Below are 25,938 nucleotides of genomic sequence, written 5' to 3' on the forward strand. Positions count from 1 at the left end.
AGGGTAAGACAGCACACAATACAGGGGAAGACAGCACAACTTGACCAAGGCAAAGTCATAGAAGCTTCCTAGACACATCCACACACCTTGAGGGACCAAGTTACTATGGCTGAGGTCTAGGGTCCATGATCTTGGGGAACATCTAGGTCAGTTGGAATCACATAGTTTATAAAGAAAATGTTCTACATCCTACTTTGGTGAGTAGCATCTGGGGTCTCAAAAGCTTGCGATCAGCCATCTAAGATACACCTATTGGTCCCATCACATTTGGTGTAAAGGAGAATGAAGAAATCCAAAAACACAAGGAAAATATTACCCCAAAGACTAAAGGACCGCATGAACCCAGCCTCCACCAATCTGAGCCCAGAACTAGATGGTGCCTGGCTACCACCACCAACCGCTCTGGCAAGGATTACAACAGAGTGTCCTGGACAGAGTGGTAGGAAAGCGTAGTACAAAATTCAAATTCACAAAAAAAGACCAGACTTACTGGTCTGACAAAGACTATGGCTCTCAAGCTCTCAGACACTCTGCTAACTCAAAACTGAAGCCCACCTTTCAGCCAAAGATTACACAGGCCTATAAAACAAGCAATAACACACGTGAGGAATGTGCTTCCTCGTTCAATCAAGTATATGATATAAAATGGGCAACACCTGCCCAAAAGCAAAGACAAGAAGGCAGAAAGAGACAGGAAAACTGGATGAATGGATACAGAGAACCCAGGATGGAAAGGAAACGGTGGAAAGGGCTGACAGGGATTGCAACCAATGTCACAAAATAATTTGTGTATAAATTTTTGAGTGAAAAATTAATTGTGCTATAAACCTTCATCTAAAAACAAAAAAACAAAGGCAGGGTAAATTCATAAATCTTAACATATTTAAATTATTATTTTTTTTGGTAAATATTATTTAATAAATAATGTAACGTTTTGCTCTGCTTTACATTCCTAAATGCATCATAGAATAACTTGCATATATACGGAGCCCTGAGGGTGCAGGGGCTAAAAGCTCAGCGGCTAACAAAAGGTCACCAGTTGGAACCCAACAGCCACTCCTTGGGAACCATATTGGGCAGTTCTACTCTGTCCTGTAGGGTCACTGTGAGTCCGAATTGACTTAATGGCAATTGGCTTTTGAGTGTTTTATTTTTGTTTTTTGTTTTTTTTAATACAAATGTATGTATATCCAAATGCAGCTATAGCTTTATTTATTTATAGAAATATACTTTTCCTGACATCAGGAACATTAATACAAGGATAATTGGAGGAGGAAATCAAAGAACTTCAGTCCCTGATACGAAAGACAGAGATATTTAAACTGAATATTTGATTATCAAAGGCCATCCTCGTAAGCAAAATATTTTCCCTCAATTACACCTAATTATTTAATTGTTTACATTTGCTAATGAAATGAAACAAAACAAACAACTGTAAGGGGCTGTTTTTCAGCAAATGCATAATCATCAATCACCATGTGTGGAAAGATTCTTAAAATTATATGAAGCCAGTCCGTTTAAACAGGAAGGCGTATTTTATCCCAATCAGTGCATAGAAGTAAAATCGCCCCTAACTGAGGCCTGTTTCTCTGCCGTACAGTCCAGCTGTAATGATCCCCGCACACTGCATTTGCACATCAATTATGATAATCATAATCACGGTCGTTAAGCTGAGCGTTCATTATTCTCAGGATGCTGGTGACAGCAGATTCAATCACCGGGTGCAGTGGGCAAGCAGGCAGAGTCCCACCCAAGTTTCCGCAGGCAGCGATGTGCCACATTAAATCCATGATGGGTTCCACATCCCACTCCATTCCGAGAGCCGTAGACGGGAAAGGTCAACTTTATGTTCTGTGCAACACGCTTAGGTTCTCTAAATTAATTCTTTAGGGTACTGGAGATTTTTATTCTTTGTAGCTTGTCAAATCTTGTTTAGGGCCAAAATGCATGTGAAAATAACAAAACAGAGCCGCTCTATTGCTGTAATTCACCTGTAATAAGGTGTATGAGAAAAGGCTCCACCAACATGCCCCATTTTAGAAAGGACACTTCCTGAAATTTGCAAAGACGGAAAAACATCAAAATCAGTGGTCTAAGAGGCATGCGTATGAACGCCTGCTCCAGCGCAGATAAAGGCCTTACACTATCATTTCTGCTTCAGTAAATACGAACATATGTGAATGTTTGACAAGCAGAAGAATGTTTTTAGTGTACTGAGCTTTTGCTTGTCTAACTCTTTTAGACCTATCAAAATGGGGTAAATTTACAGTGACTGAGCGGTAGACTCTCCTTACTTAATTTCACTTCTATTTTCAATATGGAGATCAGCCCTGAATTTATAGATACAAAGGACTTACTTGAACTTAAAAAGTGTGACCATTTAAAGACACAGACTTTGAATCTAACCATTTAACTTGAAATGCTTTACAAACAAATAAAAGAAATATAAGTGCTATGATATGTACATGATTTTATTATTGATTTCTATGCTTTGAAGAAAAATAAGGTACATGCTACTTTTCATTATCGATTTCCATAATTTCAGGAAAAATAATACTTGCTCTCAAGTTGCCGACTTTGTCATTTCTTTGTATAATGGTCTTTAGATCAAGAGCATTAATAAGACAGAAATATGAGCTAATATTTGAAATATTTAATGTGAATATGATTAGAAACCAAAAACCAAACCTGTTGCCATCGAGCTGATTCCGACTCATAGCCACCCTACAGGACAGAGTAGAACTGCCTCATGTGATTTCCAGGGAGAGGCTGATGGATTCAAGCTGCTGACCTTTCGGTTAGCTGCCGTAGTAGCTCTTAACCACTATGCCGCTAGGGCTCCAGAAAAAGGTTTTTATTGACATCTGATTTTCTCTCCACTGATATTTTTTAGGAAACCCCGGTGGCATAGTGGTTAAGTGCTACAGCTGCTAACCAAGAAGTCGGCAGTTCAAATCCGCCACGCTCCTTGGAAACTCTACGGTGCAGTTCTACTCTGTTCTATAGGGTCGCTATGAGTCAGAATCGACTCGACGGCACTGGGTTTGGGATACTCTTTAACACAACTGTATTAAAATCATTTGAAAACTATGACCTCCACGCTTAAAGATGATAGAAGAAAAAGTAAGTTTTTCAAACAAACTATGTTAAGGCATAATGCAAAAAGTAGAAACAAGAGCCAAATATACTTCATTGAGCTATTTCTAAGCTGAAATCAATCTATTGCATTCAACTATATTTACATTCAATGTAAATCAATCTATTTGCATTCAATGTAAAATTGCATTACATACTAAATCCTATGTGCATTTGTTGTTGTGTGCTGTTCAGTCGGTTCAGACTCATAGGGACCCTACAGGACACAGCAGAACTGCCCCATAGGGTTTCCAAGGCTGTAATCTTTAAGGAATTAGAAGGCCACATCTTCCTCCATGGAGTGGCAGGTGGGTTTGGACCGCTGCTGACCTTTTGGTTAACAGCTGAGCGCTTAACCACTGTGCCACGAGGGCTCCTTTTTATGTGCATTTAAATGTGTATAAGTAGTCCATCTTCCCACAGAAGAACATAAGGCCATGTCAGCCTTTTCTATCTTCACCATTTGAATTTAAAACTCTAGTCTCCCTAAGGCTATCTTTGATCCATTGATAAAGAATAAATTGGAAACTCCAATTTCCAAGCTCAAGAAACAAAAGTTAAAAAAAATAAAGAAAAACAAGCTTGCTTTTAGAAACTTATTTAATACAAGTCTCATCCAAATCACTTAATATCAAATTAAAAATTAGATATTTCAAAAAGTTTTAATAGTTCTATGGTTTTACACACAACCAATAAAATGACTACCTCCGTATTGCATAGATTATATTAGCCACACAGGAGGGATAAATTGCTTATTTAATATGGCTATTTGAAGAAAACGGAAGGGAGGAAAAAAAGGAGAAAAGGAGGAGGGGATGAATTTAAATTTTCATTTAATATTTTCTACACAGTTTCGTGTCGGCCTAGGAGAACTAAAGACGTGCTAAGATTTATAGCATCACTACGCTCTTCCCTCTCTTAATTTTGAGGGTCTGCAAGACAATTATTTGTGATTTATTTTGTTAAGTATGTACACTTTTTGAAAGTATACAGAGATACACAATGATTCCTACAGAAGAACAAAATAAACTATTTTTGTTTTTAGTGAGTATCCAGAAGACTGCATTTTCATGAAGTTGCTTACTTCAGCTGTTGTTAGGTGCCCTGAAGTTCCAACCCATAGCAACCCTATGCATAACAGAATGAAACACTGCCCAGTCCTGCGTCATCCTCACAATCGTGGCTATGTTTGAGCCCGCTGTTGCAGCCGCTGTGTCAATTTATCTCCTTCAGATGGATACTTCAGTTAGATGAATGTATGGTCTTAGAATATGTCAGAATTGATAAGTAAAGTGAGTCTTTTATATAAAACCAAAACGAAGTACTATATCATTAAAAAAAAAAGCAAACATTTTGCATATGGCTATTTCTTATTCTGAAAAAGCTTGACGTTATAAGTATTTTCTAAAAAGAAATCAACGCTTCCTTGAATGGTGAATGGTGAGAGGGCATAAAAGCAGAAATGGCTTTTGTCAAATAGAAAATATGTAGATCACAGCATGCATCATCAAAATATGACATTAAATAAATATTTTTAAAATCCTATTTAGCCTATATTCTGAATGGTAGTATCATTAGGTAAAAACAGTTGCCTATAGTTGGTGGTGGAATTTTATGAAATGCTGTCTTCACATTTGGGCTTGCCAATTGGTCTTAGGGGCGAACCAGACTGAAATACTCCCCACACATCCCTAAGGCCAAAAAACCCAAAAACCCATCGCCGTCAAGTCGATTCCAACTCATAGTGACCCTATAGGACAGAGTAGAACTGCCTCATAGAGTTTCCAAGGAGTGCCTGCTGGATTCGAACCGCCAACCTTTTGGTTAGTAGCCATAGCACTTAACCACCACGCCACCGGGGTTTCCAAGGCCAAAAATGGTGTCCTTATTATCCATGTTTGTATCTGTTTAGTGCTTCAGGGGGCTATTTTCTAAAAGGCAGTTTAGAAGCTGGTAAGGAAAAAAGTACTTTCTGAAGTATCCAACTTACTCTGCAACATGACTTACTTCTTGGCAATCCCATATTTACAATGGTCTTAAATTCTTTTTTTTTTTTTCCTTAGAGTTTAGTAAAAAAATAAGACCATGTTTTCCTTGAGGACCTGATATGCTCCTTCCTCTTAGATAATGAAGATACCTCTGTAACTTGTGCTTTCTTCTTCATCTTGGCCATTGTTGTTGTTCTTGGGTGCCATCAAATCAGTTCTGACTCATGACAACACCATGTACAACAGAATGAAACGCTGCCCGGTGTGCACCATCTCCACAATTGTTGTTATGCTTAAGCCCATTGTTGTGGCCACTATGTCAGTCCATCTCATTGAGGGTCTTCCTCTTGTTCTCTGACCCTCTACATTACCAAGCACATGTCCTTCTCCATTACCTCTTGGCCATCATGGAGCTGCAGTTTCTAAGTCGCTTAGCACCACAGTAACGATTCCCTGTATCTTGCTGGTGTGTACACTCTTCTCTTCCTAGATCAGTTCCCCTTATTTTAATTTCTAGAATATGACCTTTATGTATTTACTTTTTAGTAAGATGCCTTAAATACCTTCTGGAAATTACTAAATGAATAAATCTACATTGACAGACAATTAACAGGATCAATAGGTCTGGTAGTGTATGGAACTCAGTGGTCCTAAACCCAGTCCAGAAAGTCACTTACTACTTCCTTTTACCTGTGTAAATTTTGCTATAAATAAATTATAGTTTCAAACTGTTAGACAACAGGTTTAACACGTAGTGAGAACACTTCCTTTTCACCACCTTTAGCATAAGGTATCTTAGTATTTTCTGAATTTATAAATCTTTATGTAACAGCAAACAAATACTACTATGAAATCACATTGGGAAGTATTTTCTTTATGCCTTTCTGTACCATGTTTTGTGACTCCTGTTCTACAGCTCTCCAGCCTTTACTGGATCCTTAATATAGCCAAGGAGTGCTCGTGCACCGTTTTGTTAATTTAAGCCATTTGAAAGTTTTGATCTAAGTCAAAAATTAAATAAAGTATGCTGAAGATATAAAACATAATATAACGAATCACAGGGTTTAAATTTTGGGAAATATAGTGTAAAATGGTGGTTATACTAAATGCCTTTATTAAAGCAAAGTCTCTTAAGAATGTCCTCAGTGTGTTTCCCTTTTATATTTTATAAACATTCCATTTTTTTCTGTCTGTAAGTACAGCACAATATAAATGTGTAGTTACATAATGTATGCATGCACGTGTATACACATATGTTCTATGTGTGCATATATAACATGTATGCTATGTATATGTTTTCTATATAGCACTTATATGTTAAATAAGGGATCCTGGGTGGCACAGTGATCAAGTGCTCGGCTGCTAACTGGAAGTTTGGTAATTTGAACCCACCCAGCAGCTCTGCAGGAGAAAAACTTAGCATTGTGCTCCTGTAAAGATTACAGCCAAGAAAACCGTATGGGGCAGTTCTATTCCATCACATGAATTGAAAACAACCAATAGCACGTAACAACAGCCATGTGTGTCACATATACACACATATAAAAGATGTATTGTAACATACAACATATAAATATATAGCAAAAGTGTATCATATATACATCGGACATAAGAAACGCATATATGTAACATACATGCACACGTACATAATAGTATGCATGTTACACATATGTGTGTTTGTAATATATTATCTATGTATATCACACACACGTATACAGAGAGAGAGAGAGCCAGCACAGGTCTGCACGCCCAAGGGTTAGTTATCTTAACGCCATTCTGTGGCCACAGATTCAGGCCCTGCCTCTGGCTAGTTTGCCAACAATCCATGCCATTGATCATAGTTATCGGAGCCATAAAGCATAAGAACACAACACTGGAAAGAAAATAAATCTTCTACTGACATAGGCATAAAACAGCTATAAATAATTTTGTAAGCATGAAGGTCTTAATTATAATGAGAGTATTTATATTTGCTGTAATCTGTTTTTAGCATTTTAAAAGGAATACCATTTTTAAATACTGCATTATCTCACCTTGACATTGACCCATTTCTTAGGATTTTCATCTCGGAAATGTTGACGGCCGTAGGAATCAGCACCATACTTGCTTGAGGAGTGCATTGATGGCATATACTTCTCATTCTTATGATAGGAAGAGAATGGCAAAAACCTGAAAGATGCAATAGTTAGGTGACATTCTGAATTTGATTTCTAGAGACATTTGATTTTAAGAAAGCAGGATTTGGAGACGCAGTGTAGTGTAGTGAAAATAATACATGGTTTGGAATCAGAATACTTCAATTCCACTTCAACCTCAACTGCTGTGTCACTAAACTTCTATGCATATTCGTTTCCTCTGAGACTTTATTTCCATATAGAGTTATTGTGGAAGGAGCCCTGGTGCTGCAGTAGTTAGGTACTTGGCTCGAACCCACCTGTTAACGAGGAGTGAACAACTTAATACATATAAAGCACTTAGCATGGAGCCTGGAAAAGAGCAAGTGTCCAATAAATAATGGGGGTGCTAACAGTGGAAGTAAAAGTAGTAGCAGCTTGTTGTTGTGGCTATTGTCATTATTATTATCATCATTATTATTACTTAGGTATTGTTATGATCAACACGAAAGAAAAGACCAAACTTTTAAAACCCATATAAACTCTCACAGAACATCTAAGACTGTGACACGCTTCTGGGGTAATCTGGCGAATTGTTCAAATTCCTTCCCAAACATAGTGAAATAAAAGTAAAGGAATAAAGAAAGTTATAAATCCACAAGAATAAAGAGGATAGAAGAGGAGAGACAGCAGATGAAAATACCAACAAATTTTTGGCAGACGGAAAGCAGATAAAAGAGTCATAACTGATCCAGCAGAGTTAAGAAAACACAAATTTAGGTGCCAAATGAGAGAGATGCCACGAGAAATAAGCTGATTTGTCTTGCAGAATCGCGGGAAAGCTCAGGACTGAAGTCACCAGCTACTGCAGAAGATGAGAGTGAGAAATAAAGCTGAGAAAAAGATGGAAAGTCTACGTAGGGAGTAATCCCATGCCCGCGTCTGATGTCCTAGCCCAGTTCATGCAGCCATGTTGCTGTTGTTAGCTGCTATGGAGTTGGCCCCCAACTCACGGCGACCTCACCTACAATGGTAGGAAAGGCTGCCTGGTCCAGTGCCGTCCCTATGATCAGCTGTAGATACGTTTTCATTGGCTGATTTTCAGAAGTAGGGAGGCAGGCATTTCTTCCCCATGCAGCCATGTTAGAAGCTTAGTTTCAGAAAAATTTACACCAGAGAAGGAGCTCTGGTCTTTGGGAAAGCAGGAACAGGGGAAGGCCAGAGCAAGGCACCAAAGGGAACACAGGATTTCAATTCCAAGTCTACCTGTTGAACTCTTCCCTAGTTCATCGCTAAGTGAATGGCAGCTAAACTTAAATCCTTCGGAAGATTGGTTGCATTTTCTAGGAAGATAGAGAGTGTCCTCAGAGAAAACATTTCAAATATCAACATTTGAGACTTCTTAATCGAAACGTTGTATTGCAGGGAAGTCTGTGAGTCAAAAAGCCACTCCCCCATAAAATGCTGTTTCCAGTCTGATTTTTAGAATCATCTATTAAATATTAATTTAAGAATGTAATATCATTTGGGGAAAACTGGCAATGTGAAAGAAAGACACAAATCTAAACGTCAAGGTAACCTAGTGGAATCAGACATAATGCAGGAAAGAGGGATAAACTTCAGAAATGTTCAATGAATACAATCAAAGAAGGTATGGTATCAACAAAATAAGAACTGGATGCTATTTTAAATAAAAGGAACATTTAAAGAAAAAGAGCAAGATCTGGGAAATTGAAAAAAATATAGTAAAATGAAATATTTCATGAAAATATTCAAAAATAAAACCAAAGAAATATAATATGCAGAACAAAAGAAAAAAAGATGAGAAACAGGAGAGAAAATATGAGAAGATAATCATTTCAATAGGTCCAATATTAAATCATAGGAGTTCCCAGAAGAAAAAAACATAGACAGGAAAAGGGAGGGGATTCCCAAAGGAATATAATATCACAGAGAAGACCCAGAACTGAAGAAGTTTCTAGATTAAAGAAATATACTGACTTCCCAGGAAAATGAAGAAAAACACGCAAAAGAGGAGGGGAGAGCCCCTGGAAGCTTCTAGAATTAAAGAATAAATAGGAACAAGTGCAGGCATCAGAATGACATTATACCTCTATGAAAACCCTGCAAGTTAGAAGACAATGGAGTGATCTCTTGAATATTTTGAAAGAAAGTAATTTTCAGCCTAGAATCCTAAGCCTAACAAAATTATATTAAACATAAAGGTAAAATAAAGACATTGCTAGGCATGAAAAGTCAAAAAATTTATGCCCCATAATCCTTTTTCAGGAAAATACTGGGAGAATTGTTTTACAGCTAACTAAGGCAATAGAAACCAGGAACGGCACAGAAGGAACAAGGGGAGTTAAAAGAGAATCAAACAACATTTTTTTTTTTTTTTTTAAAGGGAGGGAGGGTCTGTCATGAGGGGTCCATTATCTGGCAATCTTTGTATAGCAAATTAAAAAACACACACACACACAATGATATTTTTCTTCATTCATTACTCTCAATAAACTCTCAATGAATTATGAATGATTTTAATAGAACAATTCTATTAAATCTTTTTATATCATTTACTAAACAAAATTATCTGATATTTGAAGGTACCTGAATTTAAGAAAAGTATCAAATCAGTCTAAATTTTTAAATTATGATTTGACGTTCTTCGTTTAGATCTTCTTACTCATAGATACCTACATAGGATATTATAAAACATAGTAAGGCTACTGTGAAGGAGTACTTTAGCAATTACGATTCTGTGTCACAATTTGTACATTTGTTCTGCTGATAAAAAATATTCTGAAATTAAGACTTTGAAAAAACAAGGTTGAGGTTCAACACATTTACTGAGTCATTCCCATATGTGAGTATTTCCACACGCATTATTATATTTATCTCAAGAAAGGTTTTGTTTAATTTCAGTTAATTGAAATTTTACTTTTGGCACTGTGTTCATAAATTCATTTTAAAAATAAAAAATTTAGGAAAAGTATCATTATTTTGTCCATTTTCACACCTCTTCACAATTTCTTTTTAACGTTTACTAATAAGCTCCTTTTTGCCCTGGCGGCCGAGTGACATTCTCTAATACTGTTTAAAATAAAAACAAATAAACAAAACACAGAGCTTAGAATTATACAAAGTTACAGAAGGATGTATTACATACGCTCTTGGGAAAAGGGCTCTCATATAAGACAGATTACAGTCCTTTCAGTGCTAATTTGCACGTGGGATGGGCATCACACGCACACAAATTAATGCAGCCCCAATGTCCCTGAGTACACGAAGGGGGTGCTGTGAGCCGGCTGCTCCACTTACAGTTTTTATCACTTCTGAATTGCATTTTAATAGTACATTTTTCTTTTGTGTCTGAGCAAAATTTGCTTTCTCAGGGGACTGTTGGGCTGAGAAGAGAAGACTGAAAGACTAGGTATTTCCCTGCCCATGAATTAATTTTTTCTTTCATTTAGCCACAGTATTTCAGTAAAGTAACACTGGATGCATAATGTTAAGTGTGTGTGTGTAGGTGTATACCTGTATCTATGTATAGGTAGGTTGACAGACATTAAAAATATTTAGATGTTCTATAAATTATCTTTAAATAAAGTTTATCTTCAAACTGGGATGAAATCATTTAATTTTCATACAGGGTTTTCTGAATAAAAGTGAATTAGCTATGAAAACCCTAAATATCACTTTTGGCTTATAATCAAACTTTTTAAATATATCTTATACCAGTTTTAAATCTATTCTCAGATGCATTTTATACTTGCCTGTCAGTTGTTAACAATCGATTACTTTTTAAATATATCTGATAAAAAAATACCAATCTTAAATCTACATTCAGATGTATTTTATGCTTGCCAGTCAATATCTTTCTTTTCAATTAACTGAACATCTTGTTATGAAGTAGGCAGGTATGGATTCTAATTAAAGACACAGATCTGGCAGAAATTCTTAAATACAACATGAATATGTAATGACATATACAAATACATTATTTGACAGTCTGGGCAGGTAGAGAAGAATTGATAGAGGTCTTAAGAAGCAAAAATTTTAATTATCTTCAGGAAAAAGAGGTCCATTGCAAATAAATTATGAAGTTTTTAAACATTCAATATTCATACCATTAATATTATTTTCCACAGAAGAGGAATAACAAATCACACATATCTTTTTTTTCTCCCCTTATAAATCTCTCTCATTTTTTCAGTTTTCTTGTAGTCTTACTACTGTCCCTTGTAATTCCAGGTTTTAAAACCCTTTTATTTCACAGGCAGATGATTCAAATCTTCAAATCATGAACCCGTATTGCCTGTTGAATCAAGCCTGAATTCTTCAGCTCAGCCGCCCACGCGTGCTTCCGAGAATGCACTTAGCCTCTTCAGTCTCCCACCACTTCCTACCTGTAACTCTGTCGATTCACTTTTCTTTCTTTCTTCTCCCATCCTACCTCTGTGCCTTTGCCCTTGCAACTCTACCTGAAATGCTGATTCCTACAGTATTCCTTCTTCTAAACCAGCTTAACATCAAGGTTTCCCAGGCAAAATAATCTATCCACTTCAACCCACACTGATTTACTGTCTAAATATTTACTTGTTGACAAACATTAAATAAACCACTTTTATGTGCTAATCAATGTGAAAAACACTGGAACGTTGTCTTAGTCATCTAATGCTGCTGTAACAGAAATACCACAAGTGGATGGCTTTAACAAAGAGAAATTTATTTTCTCACAGTCTAGGAGGCTACAAGTCCAAATTCAGGGCGTCAGCTCCAAGGGAAGCCTTTCTCTCTCTGTCAGCTCGGGACGAAGGTCCTTGTCATCAGTCTTCCCCTGGACTAGGAGCCTCTCAGGTGCAGGAACCCCAGGTCCAAAGGACAGGCTCTGCTCCAGGCACTGCTTTCTTGGTGTTACGAGGTTCCCATGTCCTTCTGCCCTTTTCTCTTTTTTACATCTCAAAAGATATTGGCTTAAGACACTATCTAATCTTGTAGAACTCATCACTAAAACTGTCACTAATCCATCTCATTACATCATAGTGATAGGATTTACAACACATAGGGAGATCACATCAGATGACAAAATGGGGGACAATCCCACAATACTGGGAATCATGACCTAGCCAAGTTGACAGATATCTTGGAGGGACATAATTCAATCCATGACAGATACAATGATGGAAAGTGCAGTCTACCTAAAAGGAATTCACCTTATAGTGGTGGGGGAGGGGGGAGGGAATGAAGCAGTAAATACAAGCAGAATGTGGTAAGTTCTGTGATGTATACATCACCAGAGGCTATTAGTGCCCAGAGGAAAGTTTATATCTATATATGCCTTTGTGTATCTGGGCGTGGTTGGTTATTTGCAAGGAGTTAAGAGGGTGGGGCATGGAAAAGTTATCAATAAAAGTCTTCCCAGACCATGTATGCCTGAGCTGAGTACTGAAAGGCAAGAGAGCTAGGCAAGCTAAGAAGCTGGTGAAAGCTACTTCGGACAGAGTAATTTTTTGTATACCTTTGTACATTTTTAGACATACAATCTTTGCATATCTTCAGACATACAAAGATACGGAGGTGAGTTAGAACATAACACGGCATGCTGAAGAAATGCAACCGCGTTCACAGAGCTGGAAAACTGGGTTCCTTCGGAGGAACCAGTAGTGCAGTGGTTAAACCGCCGGGCTGCTAACCAAAAGGTTGGTGGTGCTAACCCACCAGCTGCTCCGTGGCAGAAAGATATGGCCGTCTGTGTCCGTAAAGATTTCAGCCTTGGTAACCCTATGAGGGCAGTTCTACTTTATGCTACAGGGTTGGTTGCTATGAATCGGAATCAACTCGATGGCAATAGTTTTGGTGTTGGGGGGGGTTATGGAGGAAACAAAGTAGATCATTAAGAGCCTCATAGTGGAGACAAGATTACCCACGGAAAATATGTGTATTTAATAGACTACAGAGCTTTATAAATTACAAAACATTTTTTATTTTTACATGTGAATAAATTTTGACTGTCCAGTAGCGTAGTTATCAAAGCCACAGGAGACTCACCTTGGGTAAATCGTGTAAACATGGGCATGGTGACGGAGATTTACAGATATCAAGACACGTGGCTATGGTACAGGTTCTCAGATGCCAACATGTAATAGATCAGCCCTCTCTCCCTTAAAGAGATCCCAGTGAATATAGCACAAAACAAGATAATAATAATAATAAAAAGTAAAAGCCAGTTGTCTTGGAGTCAGTTCTGACTGAATGCAGCCTCATGTCTGTCAGAATAGAACCGCGCTCCACAGGGTTTCCAAGGGCTGATTCGGAAGTAGATCACCAGGCCTTTCTTCCAAGGCACCTGTATGTGACTCCAACCTCCAACCTTTTGGTTAGCAGCTGAGCACGTTAACCATTTGCACCACCCGGGGACTCCAAGCAAGATAAAGAGACACTTTATTACAAGTTCGGAATTTGACCTTAACCTCAATAAATTTCCCCAGCAGTTATACAAGTGCATAAAAATAAATCCTTTTGCCTAGGTTACTTCTACTGCTGTCGAGTCAATTCTGACTCGTAGTGACCCTACGGGACAGCGTAGAAGTGTCTCATAGAGTTTCCAAGGCTGTAATCTTTACGGAGACAGACTACCACATCTTTGTCCTGCAGAGAGGCTGGTGGGTTCAAACAGCTGATCTTTTGGTTAGCAGCAGAGCACTTAACCACTGAGCTACCGGGGCTCCTTGCCTAGGCTATCCCAAACCAAACCCACTGCCATTGAGTTGAATCCAACTCACAGTGACAGGAGCAATAATAAATTAGAGGGAGTTTCTTCCAAGGACAACAACACAGCTTGTGTCATACAACAGTTTCTAATGTTGGAACTGCTCCTGGACCTACCCTTGGCATCCAACAGCTAGGAAACATCAGACAGCTGATAAGAGACAGTGTGGTTTCTCTCCAGGGAGAACGGCCACATTCTCAGACTCTGCTCAGTAGAAGGAAAAGGAGGTACAGCCAAGGATTCTCTCCAAAGGGACCAAATCCAGCACGATGCCTTCCAACTGGAATCTCCAGGGAGGTCAAGAGAAACTCCCTAAGAGAGGCAGGCCTCGCCGCTGGAACCACAGCCCCAGGTGGACTGGTCACAGCAGCACTCGGCCCCCTTGAGCTGATCCGGAAAATGATGGTGGTAGAGGGGGACAACTCCTCATAGCACTGGAATGGATACTCAGTTCTGGGTCTGTATTAGGCAGGCAAATATTAACCTGTTGCCATCGAGTTGATTCCGACTCATAGCGACCCTATAGGACAGAGTAGAACTGCCGCATAGAGTTTCAAAGGAGTGGCTGGTGGATTTGAACTGCCAACCTTTTGGTTATCAGCTGTAGCTCTCAACTACTATGCCACCAGAGTTTCCAGGCAAACATTAGCTATATAACAAATGCTTGATGACCTGACTCAATTAATTTAATCCACCAGATACGCTGTGAATAACTTCACGTGTTCACTACATTGTGGTAGACACTGTGGGTGCTACAAAAAGGGGAATAAACAAATGCCTCTAGGTTTCTACATGTTAAGTCCTTCAAATCTAATAAGGGATAAAGACAACTGCAATATAAAGGAGGGGGAGCAAAGCTTCATGATAAAGGTAAAACAACAGAGAACAGCGACAGAGAGCCCTGAGGAGATGTCTACAACAGGTGTGAACAAATAGGTCAGATTTCATCAGGCCAAAATGAGGAAGGGCTCACAGGTGGGGGACCAGTGCTAGCAGATGCTCAGCGACTTAAGATGAAAAAGCATACGTGGTGTCTTTAAGTATGTGGCTAATGTGCCTGGAAAATAAGAAGTATGTTCTTCATAGGGCAGTTCTGCTGTCTCCTCTCAGCTTATTTAACACTTCCAGAGGATATTATCCCACTTACCCATTCTTCACAGATACTCTTGTCAAACCTTTAACCACCTCTTGGGCTCTACAGATCCTTTCCCACAAGGGCAGCCTGGGCCACAATATTACAAAGGCTTGTAAATAGTGGAGATGAAGGCAGGGTGGCCTCATTATCACACCTATCTCTCTAAACTACTGATTTTTCCCCATTAATGTAACAAAGAAAACCCTATTTTCGAATGGGATTATATCCACGGGCATAGGGGTTAGAATTCCAAGACATACATGGAAGGGACACAATTCAACCCGTAGCACAAGCCTTGTGCCAGGGACAGATTGCCCAAAAAAGCAAGGTACACACGGGCTGAATTGTGCTCACTTACTAATTTGTAGTGCACAGTTTCACCTGGGTTTCACCACCTCAAAGATTAGTAAGAAAACACAATTAAGCCTGTGCGTACCTTGCTTATTGAAAACCAGTGTATACTGTGCTTACCGATTAATGCACCCCGGTTGTGACCCTTGATGTTAAGACATGCCTGGCATTTTCCACCTTCTATTGGAAAAGATTTCTTATTTATAAATTATTAAAAATATATATATATTCTGATATAATAAATGACTATCAATGCATTCACTTTTTTCAAGTGGACAAGAGAAGCAAAAATATATACTTTTCCATAGTCTCAGATTAGGTATAAAATTATTTAGTCTTTAAATTTCAAAACCTCCTACCCTTTGTAGACAAGAAAACAAAATGTAACAAAATGACAGCGTAGCAAACAAAAGCCTTGTGAGTTTTAATCTCTTAATATGTCAGTAATTGAACGTATTCAAGTATTATTTTACTTCCAACTATCTAAGGCTGAATATATGATGCTATAAATATTCAGACACTTCTGAGGTAATAAATGACCAAAGAATCTCTGAGAAAATCAGTGGTTAGTCTTATTTTGTATACCACACAGAGTGGGAATCCTGCCAGTTATTTCTCCTGGTCTTGGAGTAGAACAATACACATGCTCAGAAGATCACAAGCTTCATTAGTGTTATGGGTTGAATTATGTCCCCCCCAAAACATGTTGAAATCCTAACTTCTGTACCTGTGAGTGTGACCCCGTTTGGAAATAAGAGTTTTCTTTAGTTATGTTAATGAGGCCGTACCAACATAGAAAACCAAACCCGTTGCCTTTCAGTTGATTCTGACTCACAGCAACCCTATAAGACAGAGAAGAATGGTCCCCATAGGGTTTCCGAGGAGCAGCTGATGGATTTGAACTGTCAGCCTTTTGGTTAGCAGCCATAGCTTGCCATAGCTGTAAGCACCATATCACCAGAGTGGGTCCAACCAATGTAGAGTGGGTCCTATACCTAATCCTTTCTGAGTGGTGTCTTACAAAAAGGGAAAGACACACACACATACACACATGCACACATACACACGGGTGTGGGGGTAGAGAGAACATGTAAAGAATGCCAAAGAACACCAAACACTACCAACAAAGGGGGAGCCTTCCCTGTAGCTGAAGCCCTGAAATGGACTTCTAGCCTTCAGAACTGGAAGATGATAAACTTCTGTTCTTTAAAGCCATCCACTCTGTGGTATTTTATCATGGCAGTGCTATCTAACTAAAATATTTAGTAAAGATCTTAATCTATGAACCACCCTTCTCATGCCAATCGTTAAAAAGATTAGTAGAACAGACACTCCAAATAGGAATACAGGAGTAAGCCCTGGGAATCATCCCAGGATCTTTGCTTAAAGGCTTTATCTAAAATACTTTCAAAAGGAGTACAGGTAGGATCTTCGTAGCATTCAAAACAGAGAAGTTATTTAATTTGAGGTACGGAAAAAAGAACATTAGAAGACAAAACATAACAAAAACCTCTACTATGGACTAAGGGAAGTAAATTTGTACTCTGGTCTATAAAACTTAATTAGACAAGCAAATACACCCAGGTATAAAAGTTTGGAAAGAGTTGATGGAAGAATTAAAAGAGAAAAAATAATTAAACATTTAAAATATGAACAAAGCAAATTGATTTAATCTAACAAAGTACAAGAGATTTTCATGTTATCATAAAAGTATACCTGTTCAAAAAATTATCCTATTACACTCTAATATTTTAACCATTATTATAATATAGAAGATAACTAGTGAACTTAATAACTTGAGGACTGAGTTATAACCAGTGCACACCTGGTCTCATTACCAGATAACTCAGTTCTCATTAACCAATCACAGCTTTTTTAAGATAAAGCATTTTAAAAGAACACTTAATTGGAAACATACAAATAATTTATGTCAATTATCTTTGAAATAGGTTGAGTTGTGTTCTAACTTTGCAGTAGGTATAATTAATAATGTCTTAATGAATTGCTTCAACGATTCTAAAAAAAATAAATCAGGTCAACTGTCCATTTCATTAAAAAGGGCTATAAAAGATTCGATGGTTTTCCTTTATAATACAGGATAGTCTAAATTTTAGAAGGACAAAGAAAAAGGTCAGGAAATAATAGAAACTCTTTCTCATTATCTTCAACATAAGAAAGAAAAAGTGTTATAAACTGTATGTATACATATGTAACTATGTATATGTATCAGCTCCTGGAGAAGGGCATCATGCTTGGCACAGTAGAGGGTCTGTGAAAAAGTGGAAGACCCTCAACCAGATGGATTGACATAGTGGCTGCAATAGTGGGCTCAAGAACAGCAACAATTATGAGGATGGAGCAGGACCAGGCAGTGTTTCATTGTGTTGAAGATAGGGTCGCTATGAGTTGGAACCGACTTGACAGCACCTACCAACAACAACAACTGTTATGTATTAACAATTCAAATTTCCAGATAAACCTAATCAACATAATTAATGTCAATGCAAAGGCTTCAATATACAGCCTACTCTGTGAAGATGTGTTAGACTAACAGAATTCTGGCTGAAGAGAGGTTAAGAAGGTGAGCAAGAATCTCGAATAGACAGACAGACTTCATTTATGAGTGAAGACAGCAAAAGCCACCAGTGACTTAAGAATACCCAAATCCTACAGATTTTTTCAGTCCTCATTCAATTTAAACACTACATCAAGTTGTTCATCCACTCAATGGAGTGAATTCTCTTCTCTACTGGCTTCCACAATACATTTCTGTCCTGGTCCTCTTCCTTGCTTTCTCAGTTTCTTGACGGGCTAGTCATTTTCTACAACTTCCTGATAGGAAAGACTGGGCATTTGAATCACCTTGGCATATTTTTCAAATACATATGTCTACTGAATCAAAATAGCTGTCATTGAAACTCAGAAGTCTGTGTGTCTGTGTATACATTGGATGCGCATATGTGTGTGCCTGTGTGCATATGTATGTATATATATACATATACGTATTCAGCTTCAAGGTGATGCAGGTAAGTAATCCTAACTAAGAGCCACTGTCCCTAAGTACACTGTGTTATACTTAATCTTTTCTATATACAGTCTCTCCCTGGGACAGTCTTCCACTACCAGGAAGACTACCTCTACACTGATGATATCCAAGTTTTTACATACACCATCTTTCTTTAAGACCAGTATTTTCAAATGCACACCTGGGATATCTACCTAGATACACAATAAGAACCTCAAACAGAGTTGCCCAGAATTAAAACTCATATTCAGAACCTCCATCCTATCAAATCTGCAATTCTTCATATATATATATATATATATACATTCTTTTATATACATATATATTTTTTTCCTTAGTCAAATAAGGATACCACAATCTAGCCAGCCACCTAAGTCAGAAGACTTGAAGTCAAGGTACTAGGGGGCTCTCGGCCTGTGGCACATTTCGATTTGAGGAAATCCTTGCTCACGGCCCTACTCTTATGAAACACTATATATATATTGTATGACGTGGCACACCCTGCCCAGACCACAGTTGTGATCCATTCATATGTTGACCAAACACACTCATTATTTAACATGTATCTATTGTCTATTGTGTTCTAAGCCTATGACTTGTGTGAGCTACTTTGATAATACAAATTGAACAAAATGGATTCTCTTTGAGGAATTTGAACTGAAAAATGCAATTAGCTGTGGGTGCCAGAAGTAGAAGGTTATATTGAATCCGGCCTGGGGCGGCTATGACAACTAAGTGCAAGCTGAAGTTTTGTGAGAAAGAACTGATAAGCCAGCAGATGAAGCTAGTCAGGAAAGAGAAAATACGGAGCAGTTGTGCAGAGAAAGCAGAGATGACATGAAAGGGAGAAAACCATGACCCTGTTAGTCCCAACAGAGTCACGGTATTTCTTTGGTTCCTCATATTCCTTTAAGATTCCCCAATGTATCTTTTCAAACACACTCTTAATTTCTTGGGGTATCTTAAATGGATCTTTGTCCTTTTAAACTAAGAAAGCTCTAACACAGTGATCCTACATGACTAATCACACCACCCACACCATATCACGTTGGCCCTAAAGCTTGTTGATTGTACCTATAAAGTGGTTTGGAAACCTTTCTCTTCCCCTCCACTCTCTTTCCCTCCATAAAGAGGACTGAGATAAAAAGACCCTGTTTTATTTCAGGTCCACTTTGTCTATGAACTAGACTACGGTAACAGTTTCCTCACTGTTCTCTGTCTCCAGTGCCTTCCATTTCTTAACCATTTACATAGATTGTAGAGTGATATTCCTAAGTTATCTATTCTTGGCACTGCAGTGCTGAAAACACTGTGAAGGTTTTACACTGTCCTTAAACAGCATGGTCCAAATACCTTAACAAGGTACACATGGCCCTTTATAATCTGGCCCCAAACTATATGTCATGGATTGAATTGTGTCCCCCAAAAGTATGTGTATTAATTTGACTAGACCATGATTCCCAGTATTGTGTGGTTGTCCACAATTTTGTCATCTGATATAATTTTCCTATGTGTTGTAAATCCTAATCTCTGCCTATAGTTAATGAAGCAAGATCAGATTATTTAAAGAGGATTAGGGTGGTACATAACACCCTTACTTGGGTCACATCCCTGATGCAATATAAAAGGGAGTTTCCCAGAGGTGTGGCCTGCATCACCTTTTATCTTACAAGGGATAAAAAGGAAACGGAAACAAGCAGAGAGTTGGGGATGTCACACCACTAAGAAAACAGCACCTGTAGCAGAGTGTGTCCTTTGGCCCAAAGGTTCCTGCATGGAGAAGCTCCTAGACCAGCTGAAGACTGATGACAAGGATCTTTCCCCAGAGCCGACAGAAAGAGAAAGCCTTCCCCTGGAGCTGGCACCCTGAATTCAGACTTCTAGCCTACTAGACAGTGAGAAAATAAACTTATGTTTGTTGAAGCCATCCACTTGTGGTATTTTCTGTTGTAGCAGCACTAGATGACTAAGACACTATACTTTCTACCCCATCTTCTGCTACTTTTCATGAGGTATTAAAGCTATGAGAGAAGTGTCATAAGATACCTCATGCAGCATGCTGAAACCCTCATAGGCTACAAATTTTGTGACACAGGGGTGGCTTTGCCCATGCTACCTCCTCTCTGCCACTCTCCTCGCTCTGCCTGGTAAATTTCTATTTCTGACCCCATTCACACTTTCAAATCCTAAATTGGGCAAATTAATAAACATCTGAGAACGTATGGGAGCTACGAAAAAACAACTTAAATAGGGACTTCCCTGGAAAATCTGAGATGTATAAATGCTATGCCAATAGAAAGATGTCAGTATGGCACAAAATCACTATGCCACACAAAGAAAATCCCATATACTGCATAAGATGACTACAATTCATTTGGTAAACTTTTACTAAGTATATGTTAGCTATTCTTAGTCGTATGTCAGGAAGAGTGCCTATAATGTGATAAAACATTTGTAAAACTGAAAAGACCAAAGTGTCTTGTTATGATCTCTTGATTACATACATTAAAAGCATACACAATGTTCTCAGGTAGATCATGAACTGTATTCATTTATCGCAATTATGCCCATGTTATAAATCTCAAACTTCTTTAGACTTAGATACCTGTAAGAACACGACTCTACCATGCTGTGGTCATTTATTTAAAAAACTCTCCCCCCCCTGCCCCCAAGGAAAGCAGTGGACAAAAACAGAGCACAATTCTTGCTCTACAGCCAGAGTAATAAAGGGCTCTTTTGTAGACAGATTCTAGAACTTCTTAATAATGTACAGGCTTATTATCTGTACCCCCAGTGTTATAAAGTACCAGGGCTTCATTAGAAAAATTAAGCTGGAAGAATGAAGGCAGCACTTTGTAAATTTCTACTGGAAATGAGCTGGGAGAGGCAGAGGGATAGTGGATCAAAAGAGGGTAATCATGCGTAACTGTGCCCTAGAGCACCCGCGTGTATAACACCATTTGTGCAGTAACTACCCTCCTATTACGGCTTGTTTGGAGCATTCTGTGTTAATGGGGTTAGCTAATTTAGTATTTTAACTTAAAAAGGCTCTGCTGATTAATAAATGTTGCACACTGTGCTAGTAATTAAAATAAATGGAAGAGTTACAAACGAAAGTTGAATTGTTAAGAAAATATTATCTGAAAATATATGATAATCCCGATTTACCATAACACAATAGCAGTTCAGAAGATATGCAAATTATAACAAGGTCGAAAGTCTTTGAAACATCATACAAGTCAGAAAAGTTTTGGGATGTTCTTGATTCTGTTTTCATTATTCTTTTGTGATCAACACAATCACATCTCATCTCCGTTATCTACATTTCGGAAAATGTCCTTTTTAAAAACTGCTTTTTACATCTTGTTCTTTAATCTTTCTCATAACATTTTTTCCCATAGCAGTCTGTGAAATGATACTGATACTTAACTAGAAACGCAATTTAGAAGGTTTAAAACTGAGTAATCCAACATTTACTAAGGGTCCTGTCTGAGCTCAGCTGCTCATTTGAGGGAAATGAAGGCAGACGCCTAAGATTCATAACTTGAGCGTTTTTAATTAGTTCCAGCAAACAGAGAAGCTAATCAACTCAATTGTTAGTTCTTCTGTGTTACTAAATGTTTACTGAATGCCTTTCATTTCACCTACTCTGAATAACTATCAGAAAATTAACCTTTTATTCCAAAAAGTTGTATAGACAGTTATTTTTTGTTTGTATTCAGATACTTAAATGAAAGCCTGTATAAGTTTAAAATAGTTTATTTAAATTTTATTTTATAAGACATCTCTCCTCATAGGGAAGCTCAAACTATTGGCATATATTTTTTTAATCCTCTAAGTGTCCATACCCTAAACCTGTAGAAGAATTTTGAACCCTTGGGGGCCCAAAAATTTCTCTCAATTTTAGCTAAAGGTTATAATTAATCTAAACACTGAAGTCTGATTTAGCAAGGTAGCTCCTGGATTTGGAAATCTGAAGGAAGAAGACTCATTGGAATTGATTTCTATTGCAATGTCCTAAATCCATTCTATTTTAGATACATATACAGTCTGCATCATTATAGTCTCCCATATTCAGATGACTCGACCTTGCTTGCTGAAAGTGAAGAGGACTTGAGGCACTTACTGATGAAGATCAAAGGCCATAGCCTTCAGTATGGATTACACCTCAACATAAAGAAAACAAAAATTCTCACAGCTAAACCAATGGGCAACATCATGATAAACGGAGAAAAGACTGAAGTTGTCAAGGATTTCATTTTACTTGGATCCACAATCAACAGCCATGGAAGCAGCAGTCAAGAAATCAAACAGTGCATTGCACTGGGCAAATCTGCTGTAAAGGACCCCTTTAAAGTGTTGAAGAGCAAAAATGTCACCTTGAAGACTAAGGTGCGCCTGACCCAAGCCATGGTATTTTCAATACCATGCATGTGAAAGCTGGATAATTAATAAGGAAGATCGAAGAAGAATTGATGCCTTTGAACTGTGGTGTTGGCAAAGAATATTGACTATACCACGGACTGCCAAAAGAATGAACAAATCTGTCTTGGAAGAAGTACAACCAGAATTCTCCTCAGAAGCAAGGTTGGGGAGACTGCATCTTACGTACTTTGGACATGTTGTCAGAAGAGATCAGTCCCTGGAGAAGAACATCATGCTTAGTAAAGTACAAGGTCAGTAGAAAAGAGGAAGACCTTCAGCAAGATGGATTGACACAGGGGCTGCAACAATGGGCTCAAGCGTGACAACGATTGTGAGGATGGCATAGGACCGGGCAGTGTTTCGTTCTGTGGTACACAGGGTCACTATGAGTCAGAACTGACTCGAAAGCACTTAACAATGACAACAACACATTAAGCCAGGGTGTTTACAGTTAATCAAGGCTATTACATATAAGACTTTAGTACCTCTCATAAGATTTTGATGATGCCCATATTACAGCCCTTATCATCTGACTTGTGATCCCTCACTCCATTTCATCTTCTGCCACCTTGATGGTGAAATTAAACATTAACTTTGATGGCTCTGGTACCATCATGTCCTCCCAGTTCTTTTAACTCTTAATAATGATGATTTCTTTCCCATTTCATCTTAGCAAGCTGCATGTTTCCATCATAGACCTGAAAATATTTCTTAAAATGCTCTTCTCTAAAATTACAAACCCTAAAATTCTCTCTGTTCAAAAGAATATTGTACACAGTGCACTGCCTCTTAATAGGAGATTTTGGTCTCCGATATATTTGTTTGTGTGTGGGTAAATGCAAACAAAAAAATCTGGATGACTATACAAGAAACTGTTAATAGTAGTTGCCTCTAGGAACCATGATTGGGGATCTACCACTTTATAATATTTAAAGTTTATACAATAAATGTGTTGCTATTTCAGTTTTTTAAAAAATAAACCAAAGGTCATGTAAAGTGGATTTGAGCAGGTTGAGTAAATCAAGGGAGGTAAGAAATATTAGATGGAAGAAGAAGAAAACATGGGAGCATTCAGAGGACAGAGAATAGCTCAGTATCTCTAAAGCACAAGATCCTGATGGAGAGTGGCAGAAATTTAGCCGAAGAAATAAGCCCAGACCAGATCCTAAAGGGCCTTGTGTCATGTAATAAGGAATTAAGACTTACCCTGGAGATGATAATACAACACTGAAAAGCATTTTGGCTGAGTAAACAGCATGATCTAATTTCCCTAGTGTTGGTGTGATAAATGCTCTGAATGGGAGCAAGGCTGGACAGATCAGAGAGAAGGCTTTTTATAGCAATGATAGAAAGAAATTGCCATAAAAGTGCCTCAATTAAGGTGGCAGTAATAGAAAGGAAAGCAGCCTTGATGGAGCAGTGGTTAAAGTGCTAGGCCGCTAACCAAACGGTTGTTGGTTCGAACCCACCAGCTGCTCCGTGGCAGAAAGATATGGCAGTCTGCTTCTGTAAAGATTTACAGCCTTGGAAACCCTATGCGGCAGTTCTATCCTGTCCTATAGAGTCACCATGAGTTCGCATCAACTCAACAGCAGTGGGTTTGGAGGTTTGGGAGTAGAAAGAAGAAAGGGGCTGAATTTGAAAAATCCTAGAAAGGTAGAATACTCAGGACTTGAAGACCAAGAGGACATGGGGGATAGTGGAGAAGGACATAGGGTAACTCTCAAGTCCCTATCTTGGACAGATAGTTGGTGCTACAATTCAATACAAGAAGAGGCAGGCCAATTGGAAGTATACTGAGTATAGGACATGAGTCGAAGATGCAAATGGAGATAGCAGTTGAAAACATAACTCTGGAATGCAGGAGTACAATCTTAGAGGTTTAGAATGGAAATCATTGGCATAGAGGTGGTAGTCGAAGTCTATCAATTAGAAATGGTCCCTCAGAGATCACATATAGGAAGAAGAAGAAAATAAAGAGAAACAGAAAGATTGAATCCTGTAGATAGGACCTTAGTTGGTTACCATTACCTCTCAACAAAATTACTACAATATTCTCCCTCGTGGGTTTCCCTGCCCCAGCATATTTCCCCTCAAATACTTCTATCTCACAATCAAAAAATTTGTGTTCTTTTTACACCCTGTTTCTCAAAAGCCTTAAATGATTCTCCATCACCTACAGGATAAATCCAAAAATCTTTCGTTTTGAAGCCATTCACAATATTTCTCCCTACTGTCCTTCCACCGAGGGGGGGGGTGCGAATTAGTCCCTGTTAACCTGGTCCTCTTATTGTTTCGTGAACGTTTCTTACCACAACTTTTCTTACACCACAACCTGCTTATATTTATTTTCTCTTCTCTGCATTTTCATAACTTTAAGATTCATAACCATCAGTCTTAGCTTCCGAGTGATGCTATAACAGAAATACAAGTGGGCGACTTTAATGAACAGAAATTTATTTTTGCATAGTTTCAGTGGCTAGAAGTCTGAATTCAGGATGATGGCTTTAGGGGAAGCCTTTCTCACTTGTTCTGGGTAAAATGTTTTTCTAGCATTCTTCTCCACATTCCCTGGAGATCTCCATGTGGCATCTATCTTTACCCCATTTGTGCTCACTTTCTTCTGTGCCTAATCTGCTCCTTTTGTATCTCAGAAGTGGTTAGGTTTAAAACATACCCTACACTGATATGGGCTCATTAACATAACAAAGACAACCCTATTCCCAAATGGGATTATATCCACAGGTATGTTATTGCTGTTAGGTGCCGTCAAGTTGGTTTCAGCTCATAGTGACACTATGTACAACAGAATGAAAGGTTGCCCAGTCCTGTGCCATCCTCGCAGTTGTTCCTATGTTTGAGCTCATTGTTACAGCCACTGGGTCAATTCATCCCACTGAGGGTCTTTGACTTTTTTCCCTAACTCTCTACTTTACCAAGCATGATGTGCTCCAGGGACTGGTCACTCCTGATAACATTTCCAAAGTCTGTGA

General features: G+C 38.3%; 1 protein-coding gene across 1 annotated transcript in view; it reads right to left on the bottom strand.

Moving 5' to 3' along the window:
* Positions 1–25,938, bottom strand: part of SPATA17 (spermatogenesis associated 17) — a 250,689-nt gene that overhangs the window by 60,189 nt on the left and 164,562 nt on the right. The window contains exon 8 of the mRNA XM_064276902.1: positions 7,157–7,292. Coding sequence (XP_064132972.1) covers positions 7,157–7,292 — 136 coding nt within the window. The remainder of the gene's footprint in view (positions 1–7,156; positions 7,293–25,938) is intronic.

Source organism: Loxodonta africana, chromosome 25, assembly GCF_030014295.1.
Source record: "Loxodonta africana isolate mLoxAfr1 chromosome 25, mLoxAfr1.hap2, whole genome shotgun sequence".
In the NCBI taxonomy this organism is placed as follows: Eukaryota; Metazoa; Chordata; class Mammalia; order Proboscidea; family Elephantidae; genus Loxodonta; species Loxodonta africana.